This window comes from Amblyomma americanum, chromosome 10 (assembly GCF_052857255.1).
Source record: "Amblyomma americanum isolate KBUSLIRL-KWMA chromosome 10, ASM5285725v1, whole genome shotgun sequence".
Taxonomy (NCBI): domain Eukaryota; kingdom Metazoa; phylum Arthropoda; class Arachnida; order Ixodida; family Ixodidae; genus Amblyomma; species Amblyomma americanum.
The window spans coordinates 70,357,708-70,376,539 of record NC_135506.1 but is presented as its reverse complement, the minus strand read 5'-3'; the positions used below and the strand labels follow the sequence as shown (position 1 = coordinate 70,376,539).

At 48.3% G+C, this 18,832-nt stretch overlaps 1 protein-coding gene and 1 non-coding gene across 2 annotated transcripts in view; both read right to left on the bottom strand.

Annotated features, from left to right (window-relative positions):
- Nucleotides 1–5,077: 5,077 nt before the first annotated feature.
- Nucleotides 5,078–5,241, bottom strand: LOC144108949 (U1 spliceosomal RNA). The gene has a single exon (XR_013309557.1). It is a non-coding gene; the product is annotated as a U1 spliceosomal RNA (small nuclear RNA).
- Nucleotides 5,242–14,133: 8,892 nt separating this feature from the next.
- Nucleotides 14,134–18,832, bottom strand: part of LOC144106579 (proteasome subunit alpha type-3-like) — an 8,200-nt gene continuing 3,501 nt past the window's right edge. Inside the window, exon 2 of the mRNA XM_077639426.1 lies at nucleotides 14,134–14,689. Within this exon, the coding sequence (XP_077495552.1) occupies nucleotides 14,186–14,689 (504 nt within the window). The 3' untranslated portion in view covers nucleotides 14,134–14,185. The remainder of the gene's footprint in view (nucleotides 14,690–18,832) is intronic.

The window sequence follows — 18,832 nt, the reverse complement described above, 5'->3', positions numbered from 1 at the left end:
AATTGCGGCTTGGATGACGCCAATGTTGTTTCGAAAAAAATAGTCCGTCGACCTAAACATAGTTGTGCGGCTGTGAAAGTTTTTTTCTGTTGTGGACCTGTGCTTTAACTTCACGACTGGCTCAAGCGCTCTTTTGTCAACAGTAGTCGCCACTTATTAGCCAAACTTTTTGGTTTCGAAAGTGCCAGTGTGTCAGCGAATGAAATGGCCCGCATTTTGAAACATTTTCTGAAGTTTTTTTTTTTTGTCTTCCGTCATTGGTGTCGTCAGCCAAAGCCTACGTCACCGCGAAGCCGATGTCAAAGCCACAAGACTAAATGAAAGGAAATCGAAACGATAAGTTTGCAAATGTGGTCCTTCAACAATCGGCGCTTTATTTTAAACGTCCTCCCTACAAGTGGAGCGCAGACAGTCGACAGCCGTTTTGAAGGTAGTCTGCAGTGAAATCAACGCTGCCGGCGATGAAGGGATTTGTGTGGTGACCAAATGGTTAAAGTAAGCATATTTTTTTTAGTGTGTGTGTTTATCACACGTTGTGCGGAAGCGAAACCGCCCGATTTGCACCGTGGTTTGATCGAGAAAATAGAAATGTTTGCGCGCATATTTGCTTGAATTTATCATTGTCATAAGGTGTAAATTTCTATTGCATAGATATTTATAGTTATTGTTTTGTATTTGGTATTTTGTGTCCTGAATACATAAGACCGTGCCCTGTTACGCATAGATTTGCGGAGCAATTTCAGTAAGCAAGGCCGCAATGACAGAACGAATCTATGTACTATTTCCATTTCACTTGCATTTTTTTTGTGCTTAGTCATTGGATTAAGTGACGTTCCGTAGAGGGGGGTGGCAAGGAAGCAGGCTGCCGCTCTACAATTTCGGATTCTTGTTTTTTTTTGTATGCACTATCAAAAAGCTGCACAGCAGCACACTCAAGCCCCGCATACCCGTACGGAAACCTCCTCAGGATTGTGTGTGTGGGGAGAGAGAGAGAGAGAGAGAGAGAGAGAGAGAGAGAGAGAGAGAGAGAGAGAGAGAGAGAGAGAGAGAGAGAGAGAGAGAGAGAGAGAGAGATAACTTTAATTTGCACTCGGAGGCTGCCAGGGCGAGACCGACGACTCCGGGTCGTTCTTGTGCTTCGTGGTTGAGCATTAAGGTCTCCCAGGATTGTACATTTCTGTTCGGGTCGTTACAGAAAGGGCAGGCCTCCAGGTCATGTGGACTAGACCTGCAATGCTGTTGCAGTCCGTACATCTATATAAAGACTTATGTGTGCCATTTACTGTACAGTTGACGGTTTGGAAACACCTCGGTTTGCAATTTCCTCCCCATGATTTCCTCTTTCCTACGGAGCTGTTTATCTGCTGCTGGATATGTCTTACGAGCGAGCTTATAATGAGAAATTATTTCATGAAATGTTGTGAGTTCGTCACCCGATGGGAGATGTTCCTCGCGTGGAGGCGGCGCGTCAGCGGCGGTCGACCGGAAAGTGAGCCCTCGGGCGGTCGCGTGCGCCTTCTGGTTCCCCCACAGGCCCTGACGAGCCGGGGACCAGATCAGTGAGATTAGCTCTGATGGTACTTGCCCTTCTTTCAGAATTCTGGCGGCTGCAGCAGAGTTGTTGTTGTTGTTAGCCTATCAAAAGATGGCACATACCCACACTGGGGGATCGGCCAAGAATCGGGTGGCTATTCACCTGAACGCAGTTAACAAAAAGGAAAAGCACGTGGGAGCGCAACACCGGTGAATTTTTTGTCACGAACAGAAAAGGGATGAGTGTTTTGATTTTAAAATTTTAATAATAATAATAAAGAGAGGAAATAAATATTAATGATTTAGTCAAAATGTAATAATTGATAGAAAAGAAAAGTTTGGAACACTTAGCAAGGCAGTCGGTGAGATTCTATCAGGAAATTTATAACAGCGGTACAAACAGATCTGTGGCTGAACCCAAATGTGGTGGCGCCAAATGATAGCAAGAGCGGGCTGCTCAAACTAAGGCCAAGATGCTGCAAGGGCTCCTCCAGCAACCTTTTTCTCAGTGAGTTGAATCGGCGACAATACAGACAAAAATGTTCTATAGATTCAGGCTCACGGCAAAATGCACAAAGGGGAGAGAGCGCCAAGCCCGACTTGGGTAAATAGATATTTAGAGGGGGTATGCGGCAGCGCAGCCTCGTCAGTGATACTTCAAGCTGCCGAGAGCAACAAATTTTCCTGTTCCAATAATATTTAAGGTGCTCATAATCCGCCGATGTTAAAAGTGATGTGTCTTGCGTGCTTAAAAACGCACGTCGCCGAAATCTAGATGCAGCAATATAGGCTGTAGCCGGGATGATTGGCAACACGGGGCCGCTGAGGGAAGCCTTTGCGAGATTATCAGCAATCTCATTTACTGTCACACTGCTGTGACCGGGAACTCATACTAAATGAACAAGGCTCAAATGCGGAGGAAGTAGGGATAAGAAAGTTGATAAAATGGGACCGTCAACATGTGCAGCGAGGGACGAACACAAAGATAAAGAATCAGTAATTACTGCAACTGCTGTAATAGAGGGGTCTAGCTTGCGGAGAGCAAGTACAACTGCTAGAAACTCTGCTTGCAAAATAGGGGTGAAATCTGGAAGGCGCAGAGAAAAGGACCGGTCTAAATGCGAGCAAAATATTCCCACACCTGCTTTTTCATTGCATTGCGATGCATCAGTGGCTATTTCTATATCTGTAGGTAGGGTCCTCAGATGATCTTCTAGAAGACCATTTAGAATACTCGGTGGCAAAAGTTTTGCATTTTTTGGGAATATGTCGTCGAAAACAATGTGGATAGCGGGCCCATTGCGAAGCGCAGGAAGGATATCATAAATGTTTACATCTAAAGGCTGAAGTAATCTTTGCACAAACACTACCTGAGGGGAACTGAAACGAGACCAGGGGACACCAAAAAAGGAGGTCGGCTGAGAACAGAAAATGCTTTGGGAACGGTGGAAATGGGATTCATAGATCCTGAGGTAAGTTTGCACAGTTAAAAATTGAAGTCGTGATAAGAGAGACGGAATGCGGGCTTCAAGGTACAGCACATTGATAGCCACAAATTTTGGAAGGCCGAGGCACATGCGAAGTGCTTCCCTCTCTAAAAGGACGAGAGGGCGAAGTTTATATGTAGCCGAGCCTGAAAACAACACTGATCCAAATTCTAAAATTGGCCTGACATACATTATGTAGATCATTAATAGCGCATCTCTGCGCATGCCGTACCGGTGATGACATAATCTCCGTAACATGCCCACGGCACGAGCCTCTTTCGCCGCGACATGGTCAATGTGAGGTCGCCAGGTGAGTTTGTTGTCATAAATGACCCCTAGGTATTTTAGGGATTGAACCTGCGGTATTATTTTTAACTGGCAAGTGAGAGAGACCACTACAGGAGTGAATAGAGGGAAAACAAGAGTGGCACACTTGCCAACATTTGACTTCAGGTGTAATGCGCTCAACCAGTGCTCGAGTGTATTCAAATATGACTGCAACAGACCATACAGAGAATGTATATCCGGCACAGCAGCAAAAAACGCAATGTCGTCCGCATAGACGTAAGTCCGTACATGGCGGTGGAGAGGAATTGAGCTTAACAGAATATTAAAGAGTACAGGAGAAATAACAGCTCCTTGCGGTACACCTCGCGTTTGTCTATACCTCTCTGAGTGAACACCATTATGGACGCAAAAGAATTCCCTGTTATGAAGGAAGCAGATATCCATGCAACTATATAATCTGGAAATTGAAGAGACTGTAGCCTATGTATCAGGATGGAGTGTTCTACACTGTCGTAAGCTTTGGCGACATCTAACGTAACCAAAGCCGCGACCAGGCGTTGACGACGAGCAAGGAGAATTCTGCTCTCAAGATCAGCATGTACATTCCATATCGAACACCGTGGCCGGAAACCGAGTTGGCACGGGCTGAGTATACTTTTGCGGTCCACAATGGCTGACACCCGAATTAGTAACACCCTTTCTATCAACTTTACCACATTTGATGTTAAAGAAATTGGCCTAATATTATCCAATTCATAGCCTCCACCCTGATTTTTAAGTAAAGGGATCACCTTGGACAGCTTCCACTCAGAAGGTATCCAAGCGTGTTTGAGAGAGTAGTTTATTAGGTGCAATAAGGAGTTGGGAGACTCTTCAAATAGAATCTTGAGCATCTTTGTGGTAACACCATCAGGACCAGGAGCAGCAGCTGGCAATCTCTGGACAACTTGTGAAAGCTCTGATAGATTTACTTGTGAGGCATTATCATTTGGCACGACTGGTGCAAACAACAATGGTCGCAAAGGTAGTAAAGATGAGAACCGCTTTTGCAGGCCTGTGGCTATTAATTCAACCGCCTGGATAGCTTCTACAGGTGACATAACTAATGAATGAAAATTATGAGAGGACATGAGCTGTTTCCTAGACCGTAGAAAACCGAATAGTGCACGTCGGTTGCCCGCCTTTGAAAGATAATCGAAGTGTTCTGAGTCATATTTTTCCTTTGCGCGAGAAACTGTGTTTGAAGGTGGCTGCAATAAATTTATAATCACTCCAGTTATTCGGACATTGGTTATGAGAAGCTTTTTCCATGCTGCCTTCCTCCGCCTGTAATCTCTTGTACAGTCCGCATTCCACCAGTTAGAAGAATTCCCTTTTGTTGGCCTCACCAGGAACTTCGACTTTTTACGGCTTTCCTCAATAGCCAGACATATGCTTGCTGACTGGTGGACCTCGGCGATGTTAGACACTGGAGCAAGGGCAGAGCGCAACGCCGTCTGAAATCTGTCATAATTTACACGTGACCGCAACTGAGAAGACGCCGGAGTAACACGACATATGATATCAAAATGAATAGGTATATGATCACTTGAAGTGCCGCTATCAACTGTCGACCAATTCGTTACGCCAATTCCAGGACTAATGAACGTGAGATCTAAAACAGATTGAGTGTGTGAGCGAAGATAAGTGGCCGATCCTGAATTTAAGCACATCAGGTTGTGATCAGAAACCCAGTCCCAAAGGCGCTTGCCTTTTTTTTCTTTTTTTTAAGGGGGATAGCGCGAACGCAGTCCCCCACTACCAAAAATTGCATGCCCCATCTGCCCCAGTTTGGGGTAGTGGCAGGGGTCAGCACGAGCGCAGAGCAATGCCCGCGCCTCTCCCTGGAGGCACCGCCTCGCTGATCACGGTAACCCCGGCACCAGGTAAGCAGAGATTCTGCCCATATCATAATTCTTAATGGCTGTCTTCTTTCAGTAGACAGCAGAAGACAGCCATTAAGCCATGTGGAAAAGCTTACATCGGTCAAACGGGCCGATGTGTAAACGGCCGGCTGTGGGAACACCAGCTTTCAATTAAGACCGGAAAAGGATCTAATCTGCCCTTACACTGTAGCGCATGCCCTTCGGCTACGCGTGATAACCCATGCCTGCCTTTGCTGCCGAAAACGAGAATTTTGAGGCGTAGCCGTGACCAGTTGGCGCGTGAACTTGCTGAGGCTGTTTTCATTAGGAACGAAAGAGGTGATTGTTGATACCTCGGAAGAAGAAGACGAAGACCTAGTGGGTGGCTAGTAGGTCTGTGTTTTCGCTTTTCGCTGTCTTCTCGCGTGTGGCGTGGGTCGGACAGTGTCCTTCGTGAGACCGAATGCTGACGACGCCCCTGCGGAGAAATTCCCGGCACGGTGGGCGCATTCTATAGTGAGAAAACCCAACCAGAACCCTCAGGGGCAAGCTAGGCTTAGCTCGGCGCTGCCGAGCGAGGCCGCGCTACGCATCTGCATGGATTCGGCGTTGTCGACGACAGCTACGCGGATGCCCGCTGTGTTGCCACCTGACGCAGCCTCCACGTCCACGCAATCGTCAGCGCCTCCGGGCCTCCAGCCTGCGCCGTCTTCCGATGCTACGACTTTGGCCTGTGACATGGACTGCTCCACCGCCTCCGTGCCCGTGGCACTCCCTCAAGAAACTGTGCCCGTCGCGCCAGTTCAGTATTCCCACCAAAAGCCGTCGTCACCAGCGTCTGAGCCTCCTCCACAGATGCCTCCCGTGAGTCAAGGCTCTCTTCCGCCTGCTGCGAACTCGTTCCGCGTTACCATCAAGCCTACATTGCGCTTTGATATGACAGCCATCCCTGCCCGGATTGTTCAGGCCACAATTGACCATGCTCTTGGCTCTTCGAACTACTGCGGGTTTGTCGTCCATCGCCCATATAACACCATCACGGTAAACTTGTCATCCTTGATGGACGCCCATAAACTTTGCGCAGTTACGCGGATCCCCCTGGATGACAGCAAGCATATCCCGGTGCAAATATATTTTGCATCTGGTCCTGACACACTCCGCTGCATGGTTTATCATGTCGACAGCTGGAGCCCTCCCGAGGAGGTGCGCGCAAATATTCGCTGCTCAACTCATGTTATACTGCAAGCACGGCCTATGGGTCGCCGGGGCTCATACCTGCTCATCCTGCAAGGCCCGTTGACTCTCCCGAAGTACGTTACCTACTAAGGTGCGATCGTCAATCCACAGCCCTTCCGACCTCGTCGTATATTTTGCTATCACTGCCACAAGGAAGGACATATGCAAAATACCTGCCCTAATCCAGCAGCTGTGGCCGACATGAATGAACCAACAGTTCATTGTGCCCTGTGCAAATCGCCGGACCATGACATTCGCTCCCCCGCTTGTCCAAAGAAGAAGCAAGCGAAGAAGTTTCACAGGTCGCCTGCAAAAATGGTTGTTCCTTCAAGTAATCGCTTTGCAGCTCTCGCATGTGACGACAACGACTTCCCTGAACTTCCTTTATCTGAGCCCGCTACTCACCATACGTCTCCTCACCAGCGTACATATGCACAAGCGGCTCACCTTCCCGGATCAAATGGTACGCCAAAACGTCCAGTGCATCCATCACATGTGGATACCACAGATGAAGACACAGCTTTAGACAATGCAATCGCGGAGGCTCGCCGCCGACTAGACGAACTCACCCAGCGCCGGGAACAGCGTCGTTCTCAATCATCTCGAAGAATTCTAATAACTCGGGAGCAATCATCAGTGGAATCACCTAGGGTAAGCACTGGCCCACAATCAGATGCTGACCACCTGTTCGCCGTGACTACCCCGACAGTGGATAAGATATTAGCGCTGATGAAGCAGGTGACATCCCTCATCGTGGAAGCTCTTCGGCCGGCCTCGTCATGGATAGCGCATCATCATCGGTGGTGGTGCAGTGGAACTGTCGAGGATTCGCTAGTAAGGCCTCTGAAGTGAACATCCGCCTTCGCGACGGAAAGCTGAGGGCATGGGCGTTCCTACTGCAAGAGCATAATGCACTCCCACGCCTTTCAGGTTTCTGCGCATACCATTCACCATCTATCCCTGATCGCCGTTGCACCGCCTCCTCCCTCAGCCCAGGTAAATCTGCAATTTATATTCACAGTTCAGTTCCGCACACACCGCTCGACCTTTCACGGTGGTGCAACACACGTCAAGAGGTTGTCGCCCTTCTCGTAAAACCTGCACGCACACCCCTTTATTCTAGTTTCTTTTTATAGTCGTCCTGGCTCCGCATCTCCCAATCTGGGATGGGTTAGTTTTCTACGTTCTACCAACTCGGGTATCCCTATTCTTGTTGGTGGTGACTTCAACGGCGCACACACTGCGTGGGGTTACCCATCGGATTCCTCAAGGGGTGCACACATCCAAGGCAGCTTTTCGGATCATTCCTTTCAAGTTTTAAACCACCTGAATACTTCTACCCGCCCACGAGGTGGCCCGTATTCACCTGATTTGACTTGGTGGTTAGGCCCCGGTAACCCTCGTTGGGCTGTTGATTCTGATACTTGGGGTAGCGATCACAGCCCTATTTTTAATCTCCCTCACGCCTACGCGTCTACGGAAAATACGCCGCACTGTACGAATAACATCATGGGACTCTGTACGCGCAGACGATCATTTATCTACATTCAACCCCTCTTCAGCATTGTCTACTCTCTCTGCTGTTCTCGCTACTCCCACTATTACCACTACTGTAAATGAAGACGACCCAAACCCGGACATACATCTCTTGAATCTGTGGGCTCTTCGTCGCCAGGCGGATCTTTACGCTACTCGTCACCCCGATGACCCTTCGGCTCTTCCTACTCTTCACCGCGCTACCGCACGGGCGCGGCGCTATGCAAAGCGGCTAGGCAGGCAACGCTGGGCTGCATTGTGTGCCAGCCTGTCCTCTACGCAGGGCAATCGACATCTTTGGAGAGTGTTTCACGCCATGGAGCGCCCTTCTCAGGTTGCAGATTACACAGAGAGCATTCGCCTCGCACTAAATATGGATGAGGACACATTTGCACAACAAGCGGCCCGCCAATTTTTTCCAAACCATGACTGCACCGCTACGTCTCCACCTGACTTATCGGTAACAGAGCCCCCCGATGGGATTACTTCTGACCTCACCATGGCAGAGCTGCTGGCCTCCACTGAACGTTTAAAAGCTACTACTACTCCCGGGCACGACGGCATACCTAACTCCTTATTCCCTAACATGGAAGGGAGGGCTTTGGAAACCCTACTTGATACTTTTTACGAAGTGTGGCTTTCTGGCGTCATGCCGGGAGACTGGAAGCATTTTATTGTGGTTAAAATACCCAAGTCAGGTCAGCCGCCAGTATCTCTGTAGGCCCTTCGTCCAATTTCCCTTACCCCTACCATCTGCAAGCTCTATGAAAACATTCTAGCCGCACGCTTGTCGTGGTGGCTGGAATCCCATGATTGTTACCCAGATTCCCAAATTGGTTTCGGCCCACAAATTGGAACGGAGGACGGCCTTGCTACTTTGGCTGCTGACGTGCTTGACCACTCTCCGCAGAGTCACGTTGTACGAACCGTAATCGCTACAGACATAACAAAGGCATATGATAACATCCTTCACTCTGCCGTTCTTGCCTCCCTTCAAACTCTTGGTCTCTCTCACCGGTTCCTCCTCTCCATTCACGCCTTTTTAGCAAATCGAACCTTCAGCGTGCGTGTCCACGGAAAGCCCTTTGGTAATTTCACTTCCAATAGAGGAGTGCCGCAGGGCTCCGTTCTCGCCACCACATTATTTAATGTGGCTTTAATTCCTCTTGTTCGAGCCCTAGAGACCATCCCTTCTATCCCCGTGCTTGCATATGCCGATGATATCACCTTGTGGTGCTGTCATCCAGATGCGTCTCTTCATCAGTCGGTCCTTCAACACGCGCTGGATGTATTGACATCTCGCCTCCCACCTCTGGATCTAACACTCTCTCCTACTAAAGCATGTTTCATTCGAATTGGAAATAAAGCCGCCTTACGAAAAGCTCCCCCTTTAAATTTTATGATACATAATTCTCTGATTCCCCAGGTAGAAACTGCTCGTATTCTTGGTCTTCTCCTCCATACATCTGGGACTGGCACCCCGTGGCTTACAGCCACCCGTAAATCGGCTCACGCTACTCTAGGTCTGATTCGTCGCATAGCTATGCGCTCTGGTGGCGCACGGGCTCTTACGGCCCGCCAGCTTGTGCGCTCTATCCTTCAGCCACGGATAGTGTATCAGGCACAATTTCAACGTCTCACCCGCAGACAGTGGGACTCCCTTGAAGCTATCAATCGTGAGGCTATGCGCGTCATAACATATCTGCCTCGTTTAACACCCATACCTGTGCTACAGGAGTTCGCCCAACTTAATACGCTCAGTGAAATCATCGACCAACGGGTGGCAAATAGAGCTCGAAAACAGTCTCTCAAACTTCATCGTTTAAAGAGACTTCCACCGTGGTCCTATTGCCAGCTCACTGACAATCGCCCCACAGTTTCCCCGTCGGTATCAGCAGCGTATCTGCCCGAAGGGTGCATATTATACACGGATGCATCACATTCTGCAGAGAGGGGAGTTACTGCTGTGTATATTCCATCTCATCCGCATCTCAACTCTCGCGCGACGTATACTGCGGATACGTGCACTCCCCTGGCATTGGAACTTCAAGCCATTTATAATGCCATTGCTTCCCTTCCGCTCGTTCCAACATTCATTATAGTTCATATTTACACCGACTCCCGCGCCGCCCTTCAACAGCTGAAGGCTGTTCGACGAACGTTCCAGATTTCACAATCTATTCATGTGCTCTGCGCAAAGTATCCATGTCCTGTGCGCATACACTGGATTCGCGGCCATGCCCAGGATCCACATAACATTCAAGCGAATGCTATGACTCATCTTCATACATTAGACGATCCGCCACCTTCCCCTCTTCCCCCAGATCCGTTCCTGTCCCAAGTTTCCGATTCCGAAGTTCTGCGCCAGCGAACACGCGCTCTAATTCCTCCGTGTTCGCACCCTCTCCCCCGTAGTCTTACTCGGCAGGAGGAGGTATCCGTGCGCCGGATTCGGGCAGGGGCGGCTCTGACACCATCTGTCCGTCATCGGTGGCGTGCCAAAGATCTGCCAGTACCTGACAGGTGCCCTCACTGTGGCGCTGCACCGGACATATGTGATGTGCGGCACTGTTGTGGACGTGCCCAGCGACGGCTGCTATCAGAAAACGGCTCCTCAGGGAGGTGGGCCTGCGGTGGAACCGCGAAAGTGACTTCGTGAAGTGGACAATGGACAACCGCTTCATTTACAACCTCTGCGACTACCTCAGCGCAACGGTTCTTCACACCTTCTTTTAACTTTCAATCCCGTGCATTCCTCCCCCCCCCCCTTTCCTTTTTTCAACTTATGCCTCATGGCACACTTCTCGAATAAAAAAAGATACCTCGATAAGACTTTATCAGACAGAATGCAGATTTCTGGCTTGCGCTCAGTGACTGACATGGTGGTGGTGTGGAAGTTATAAGTATGTGTTGTTCTGAATAAACCCAGTCGCGAGTCTGCGCCCGTCCTTGTGCCCTTCTCGTCCATGTTTGTATTATTTTGCGCAGTACCTTTACTCAACGGCTGTCTTGGAGTCGCTCACTATCACCCTTGTACCGTTTTGTATTATTGCTACCACACACAGCGGTAGTGGTTCGTGAGAGCGGACCCGGTCTCGTGCTGCACCGTTAAAAACACAAGTGCTCAGGATTGTGAGCAAACATTACAAGTTACAGGCTATGACTAATCTTCCCGGTCATGTCACGGCAGTGAAACAAAGGCTAGCTGTGCTGGCCTTTCACAACATTTTTTCACCACGTCATCGCACAATTTGGCCAGAAATACCTCTGGCGTCTGCGGCTGCGTTTCAAGAAAGGCTGACTGACTGTACATTGGTCAACTTATTTTTGTGTGTGCTGGTCATCAATCTTGCGTGAGTCACGAATACGCACGCAACGAGACTGACCACTTTTGTTCACGAAGTTATGGTAACATTTCGCATTTTGCTTATTAAGTGTAATGCTTTGTTGATTAATAAAATGCAGTGTGTCTTCGAGGCACTAATTTGGCGTTTCTAATTTTTGTTTGACCTTTATGGTTTAGGCAGCAAATAGTGCCTTTTTGGTGGCTGCCTACCTTCTCCCCACTCCGGTCCGATTTAAGCAAACGGGTGCCCCTTCCCCCTCTCCTGTCCCCTCACCTCTTTCATTTAATTTCTTCTCCATTCTGCCTGCTATGCCTTATTTCCGCTGCCCCAGCTCAGGTGCTTCAGTAACGATGGCAGATGCCGGGGCTAGCAAAAATATTTTCCTTCCCTTTTACTAATATTTTTAATAAAACCACTACCCCTCCCCCCCCCCCCCCCCCCCCCTTTCACGCAAATAGTTCTGCTGACGCTCTTGGACGCGAACCTATTGAAGTTTTATTCCTTATGAAAGTTCGCATGATTCGTATCTTTTCCGTATGGCGCATATGGAAAGCACATGGAACGTACGCATTTGCGCAGACAATGCGTACAGAAATTCCAAAATACATCCATACTCCATTCGACATCGTGCAGATTACATGGAATCCATAATTAAATGATATGGATACCTGGCAAATATATGGCAACCGTGCGGATCGTTGAATATTCTCCATATCGTGCGCACTGCGTATTTTCACCAGTGGTGATGAGTTAGAGGAATTGAAATTCCCTTTTCCAAGAAATATGAGGAGGAAAATTTGCCGGGTAGGAAAATTTTATAGAGCTTCAGAACATTTTAATATCCGGATACGTCTCACATTTTCCAAATTTCAGTAGTTTTCAAGCTTCTGCAGGGAAAACGGGCCTGAAATAGAGAATTCTGGGTCTAATTGACGAACTTTTCGGTATACAGCATGGAACATCAGCCACCAATGTGTATGCTCGGCTCTTTAGTATAGAACGCCCCGACAACGAAAAGAATCGCCAGTGTACTCAGGCTTGCGAAGGCTGGTCGCGTGACGTCACGCTGTTTGCTGAGTTTCTTTTTTTTACCTCCATGCTTCCGCCTCAACATGCGCGTATGTCTTGATTGAAGCTCTTGTTATTTAAGACGGTGACGTGAGAAAATTAGCGCTTTCTAATGTCTACAGGTGGCTATGACGTTAGAAGTAGGCTCCAAATCATGTGAGACATACAAAGAATTCAATATAATCGCTTCTTTATCGTTTACATTCGCTGGAGCACTAAGGAGTTGGAGTAAGAGCCAGTATTGGAGTTACGGTAAGCCAACATGTTACGCCGCTGCCATCGTTTAGCTGCTGAAACCTATAAGAAACTACACGGAAAAATGAATTCGGCTGTAAACCATATACTGGGCGTAGGCGAACCCCATGTGCTGACCCATGTTGGCTATAGCCTCGCCCAACATTGCAAACAAACAAAAGACCGCAAAAACCACGCCTCGCGGTATGTCCGCCGCAAAAGGGTCATTCATTACAGACAAGTAGCACTGCATCTAGTATAACAGCTCACAAATATCCATTTTCATAACTGATTCTATACAGAGTCCCTGTAAAGTACGTAAGTGCATTTACGGAGAGTGCACTTCTGCACATCAAGCGACGCTTTAGGCTACACGGTCCTCATATACCGAAAAGTTCTGGTCAAAAACATATTTGAGCGGGAAACCATTTATGAACCGAATTTTTGTTCATACAACGTAAGATGTCACGATAACAACCAATATATCCGCAGATCACCCGACGGAAGTCATATTTTTTGTTCTATAGACGTTTCTGCTATCGTCACAAGCGTTCCCCATTGGTTTTCTATGGAAGTCTTAACTGTTCGATGCGATCGACGAAAACATTTTTAAAAGAAAGATTTTGCTAAATATCAGAATAATATTTCCATAACAGTGCCTTGCATTTTTTTCAGTTTTCAAACTTTTTGTCTGAGAATGTTGGACATGAATGGGGAAGATGAGTGTCATTCGAAGTAACAGATATTTTAACAGACAATGAAAGGGTTCTTTGAAAGACTAGATGAGATAGCAAAAACTTCGGAGAACATATTTTTTTTTGCCGCAGTGATGCAAATAAAAAGAAACGAATAATTCATTTTTTTAGAACAAAATATATATTTTTTATATTGTTCGGGTATTATAAGCAAATACTGGCTAAGATGAGAGGTAAACTGTTCACTGCATGCAAATAGACTACACTACTCATGTAAAGGACCGGCAAAGGCGCTTAAATCGGAACAACGCTGAAGTAATCTTTGTCCATAACTTTGGTTCATGAATGTACCTGGCGTTCGAACTGCAAATTTTATTGAAAGTATTAAAGAGGACGTTAACTGCGGCCTATGGTAGGCGAAGTATCCTTATACAAGCAGTGTGAGGTGGGCTTTCCACCCCACCTATAGTGCGTTACTCATACGCTATTTCAGACTTGTGGCCCTATGAACTCGAACTGATCTAATGGTTCCTCTTTTTCTCCATCCTCAACCATGGGCACAGGCCTCCCCGTGCCCCAATTAAAATTCATTCATTCATTCATATGGCGATTAGCGCAGGCTGTTTTTTTTTAATAAATCAGCGCTAAATGCTAAATCCTATGCCAAAATTAACCAAAAAAGCAGTTAAATTGGCAATAAGAGCCCTTCTACACCATCCAGTTGACCGCACTGTAGATGCAACAAATAAGACTACGGCTAAAGCGTCTACTTGCACACAAGCTGCACTGAAAGCAGATATTGTAGTCTTCTGGCCAAGACGTTTATTGCCATGATTCTTCGCCCCGTCAGGAATCTTTCACATGTCATCCGAGTCTGATTCTTCTTCGGCGACTGCAGTCTTGGCATGCGACTCCGCTTCATGGTAGATGTCCACGGGCACGAACTGGTGCTTTCCGTCGGACTCCTTGCAGACCCAGCTAAGCTCGAGCTCGAAGCGCTTGTCCTTGATCTCGTCGTGGACAACGTAGATGATTCGCGCGGCCTCCTTGATGAGCTGCCTGCAGTCCTGGTCTTTGACGCTCAGCTTTTCCATCTCAGTCTTGGCAGCCTGGCTGGCCTTGCCGATGGCGCATCCAAAGTAGCCCCACGATGTGCCCGACGGTTCAATGCAGCACAGCTGAGCTCCATCCTGGAGATCGTAACTGCCGACGAGCACACTGGACCCGAAGGGGCGCACGGAGCTGTACAGGGTGTATGCGTGCATGTAGAGACCGACGCGCTCTTTGAGGTAGCGCAGTGGGACCGCAGAGCCGTACTCTGAGCGGTAGTTGGATGCCTCCACACGTGCTGTCTCCACCACCTGCGGCGCAGAGGTAAGATGTGTGTCAGTTCTCCTTTATTCCCTGACTAACAGTGCAGTCAACTGTGGCGCCGCAACAAGCAGCAGCCATTCGTAAAAACATGGCTTATGCACCTGCACCATCAAGTTCACTGCAGAGACGGTATATCTGTTGTAGGACCAAATAAAATGTTCTACACAGAGGCACAGTCTAATTTAGGGTTAAGTCCACTACAAGGACAGAGCGCACTTCCAGCTGTGTCCTGTTATTCCACAGCCTTGCACTAGGCTCAAAACACCACATATGCTGATGGCATCCAGCCTTAGGCTATCACTTGATGCTCTTGCGACGCAGTGTATTTCTGGGGACTTTGGTACCTTCTGTCACTCAAAGTCTACAAGTTACCGGTGTTAGGCATTATATGTCCTGCCTAACTGCAATTCTAATTTAATTCATTTAAGACATCAACTCACGTGTGTCTTTAATCAATACTGCTGTTTTCCCTTTTCATCACAGGCTGCACTCTACCTCCTTTGCAGTTTTTAAGCGTGAAGGGGCTTTTAGCATGCCTTCTCAGCAAAACCCGCAGAACATCGTCTCAAAATCGCGGCGAAATTGACGCCAATACCAACCCGTAGACTCGAGCCGAAACCAACGACTTCCAAAGCCAGAACTTACATCCAATTGTAATTAAGGTAAGCTAAAACAAATCCATCGCACATCTTCTGATTCAGCGTGTGTAGGCAACAGTTGGATGTGGAAAATGTGTTCATCACATCTGAGCCTGATGTCTGCACAGTGGTCCGACAAGTGCGTCGTTAAGTTCGTAACGGCCACCCTGCACTACCGGCTAAACATCAGATCGACACAGGCGTTGCGGGATGTCGTCGACTGTGCAGCATTGGCGTGCAGCACCAGATTCTCGGACGCGATGTCGATGACGAACCGTTTGTTTCTTCACCTCCCCGTTGAAATTACCGAGGACGACGATTGGGGAAGGGACGTGTCCTCATTGGCGAGAGTTGCCCTAACCAATCTGAGCATGTTTTCCTGCGAAGCGTTGGGAAGCGTGTACTCAGCTACAAGGCCAATATAGCGCTTTAGAGCCACTCTGCGTGCGCTTAATTCTTCCAGGCCTTGCAGGCTTTTGCTGAGAACGAAGTCGGCTGGACTGGCGGAGAAGGCAGTTATGCTGTAGATGAAGATGACGGCGATGCTCACAGGAGAGCTGATCGAGCATTCTGTGACGAAGCGGTGCCCGATGATTTGCCTCGGATCGGTCGGCTGTATCCACTTCTCCGAAAGACAGCGCCCATGTTTAAAAGGGGCTCTGAAACGCCTTCCGAGGAGAGTACATTAACTGACTTAATCACTGCACTGTGTTGCCATGAAAACCAGAGCCAAATAATCCACTTCTACACGCAGCAGGCGACCCACAATCACGCGTCAAAGTTGGCGAGCCCTTCCCGGCGACTTTTTCATGCTCGCGCCCTCCTCCGTCCCCCGCATCTCCGTAGACGAGGTTAGAGGTGGCCATTGGTTACATTCTATCAGACGTCAGGCAGCTAGCGTGGTCGCGGCCAATAAGCCGCTTAGTTCCGGCAGGTCGGGAAGCTCCGCTCCCAGAGGGGGGTCGGCGAAGGAGCGCCTACTTTCCAGCGTGCAAAAAGTGACGAGAGTAGAGGGAAAGGCGCGAAGACGCTGAAATTCAAATTTTAACTACGGATAACTCAGCTTCTACAAAGCGCATTTAAAAAATCCTTGCTGGACAGTATTCGTGGAGCGGCGTGCTTCAATATCCCAGGCATGCCGCAACTTTATTACAGCCCCTTCACAGCCCCTTTAATGATCATGTGGTCGTGGTCTAGGTGTGGTGTTCTCAGGTGTAGCTTTTTCCGTGTTGCGTGTTGGAAACCTGTTGAACTCATTCTGTGCAAACAACATTGTGTGCGCCCCCTGGCGGAGGGTATATAAGCCGCTTACCTAAAAGAAACGCTCTCTTTGGTTTTTGTTTGCCATTACCAGAGGTTGGGCTCCCTGTCCGGTGTCTTCTCTTATTTTCGCGCCCTTTTCCTTCGGGCCACGATACAACACTAGGTACTTTAAGTGCGGATAATGAGCTGACGTTGAGGGCCGTGATGGCGAGAAAATGCGGCTGGTCAAGTTGTTCATGGCATGTTTCTGTGATGGTAGTAGGTAGAGAATGGCTGTCGAGTTTGTAAAACCGGTCTGCGAGCTTCCTGTCCTCGCTTACGTCGCCATAGTATAATAACGTGAACCCGTTGTCGCTGTTCGTGAGTCACGGGGAGTTGATGCCGATGGCTCCGCTGAGGGCCAAGTAGGCGAGTTTCTGCGGGCGTTTGTTGGGGTAGACAGTGACCCGCGGTTGGCAGGTGGTGGTGGCGGCTTGCAGTTTCCGGATGGTGGCGGAGCGCGATTGGGAGCTGGGTCAGCGTGCGCGCGAGGTTTTCGTTGAACTGTAACGTGCAAGTGACGGCGCGGAGTTCCGCAGCAATTACATAATGGTTTGCGTCGCGCTTCACTCTTTTATTCGCGCCAGGTGGACTAGGACAGTTTCCTTATTGAAGTCTAGCCACAAAATATGGGGCTGGTCGTAATGGTCGTTTCGCACACGCCGGAGGAATCCGACCGTGTCGCTGACGAGGTCTTCTGCGACTCAAAGCACAACTTGATGGAGGCGGGGAGGATGCCCATGGCCGCATAGGCTGGTTGGCAACGCGTTCGGGTGCACGTTTCATTTCCTAGTTTCTGCGAACGCCGATGATGCTGTCGGTGGCGGTATCCACTACATCAATGGTCTGGCCGTTCGATTCAGTCTTGCCGTGCTTCTGCGTGTCGTCATTCGAACAGATAAGCCTTAACAGATAACAGATAAGCCGAAGATAACCTTCCCTGCTCATAAGCGCTGCGCTGCGACGGAGACGAAGAGGGACTGAACGAGGCACATTTCTGCATAATGAAAGCTCCTTCCCGTCTTTTCCCGTCGTCGATATTAGAGAGGATGGCCAAGAAGGCAGTGGCTTTCTGGCACACGACATTGGCGCGCGACTGTATATTAGTCCAGGGTGGGCCATGTGTGCCTTGCATTGAGCACGCTGTCGTTCCTTGGGCACTTGGAGACTTCGCCTGCCCCCACAGGCGGGAAATATCTGAGACCGCCACACACGTTCACGGCCGACCATCCAAACGGCTCCACGTATTTGACGGTGATTTCACGCAGCCGCGTGTCGATGGGTGTCATAAGGCCTTGCGTTACTGTGCTCCCCTTGTCCACGATGACGCAAAGCACATTCTGAAATGAACACCGGAACATGTTCGGGGCTCAACTTGGACGTCGTACGGACGTTGACGACTTTTTGCTATGGCATATGCGGCTTAGCGTCCCGAATTGACACATAGGCTGCGAGGGACGGCGTAGTGAAAGGCGCCGGATTAATTTACACCTCCTGGGATTCTTTAACGTGCAAGGACGTTGCACAGTACACGGCAGTCTTGCATTTGGCCTCCATGGAAACGCGGCCGCCTTGGCCGATGGAACCCGAGTCACCAGGCTCAGCAGCCGAAAACCGTAGCTACTGAGCCACCGCGGTATCCAGAATTATTTATTCGTACCAAATATCTTTTTTTTTTAAATTTTCACAGAACCACCACTGTCTCGCTGACTTTTAGGAGAAAACCTCTTCTAGAACAAATTACTGCGTAAATATATATATATATATATATATATATATATATATATATATATATATATATATATATATATATATATATATATATATATATATATATATTACTGTAATTCAGTAGCTTCGAAACTCTTCGTAGGCAAGCCAGTAAAATATTAACTTTCTGTATTTATTTTTTGCAAAAATCACTGATATCCAACGAAAATAACATTTTGAGATATACAAGCCCATAGACAAAAAAACAAACATCATTAATTTAACCTGCACTGCAACCACTAGCCATATATAGTCAGTACAGGTGAAATCCCATGTTGAAACAATGAAAGGATTATAGGGGGGAAGGGGCAGGGATGCAAACAAGATGACATTCGCACTAGCTGTCGCTGAGTTTCTAGATTTACGTAAACAGCGTAAATGGAGAGTTTTTTTTAGCACAGGTGCCGATGAAGCACTCAG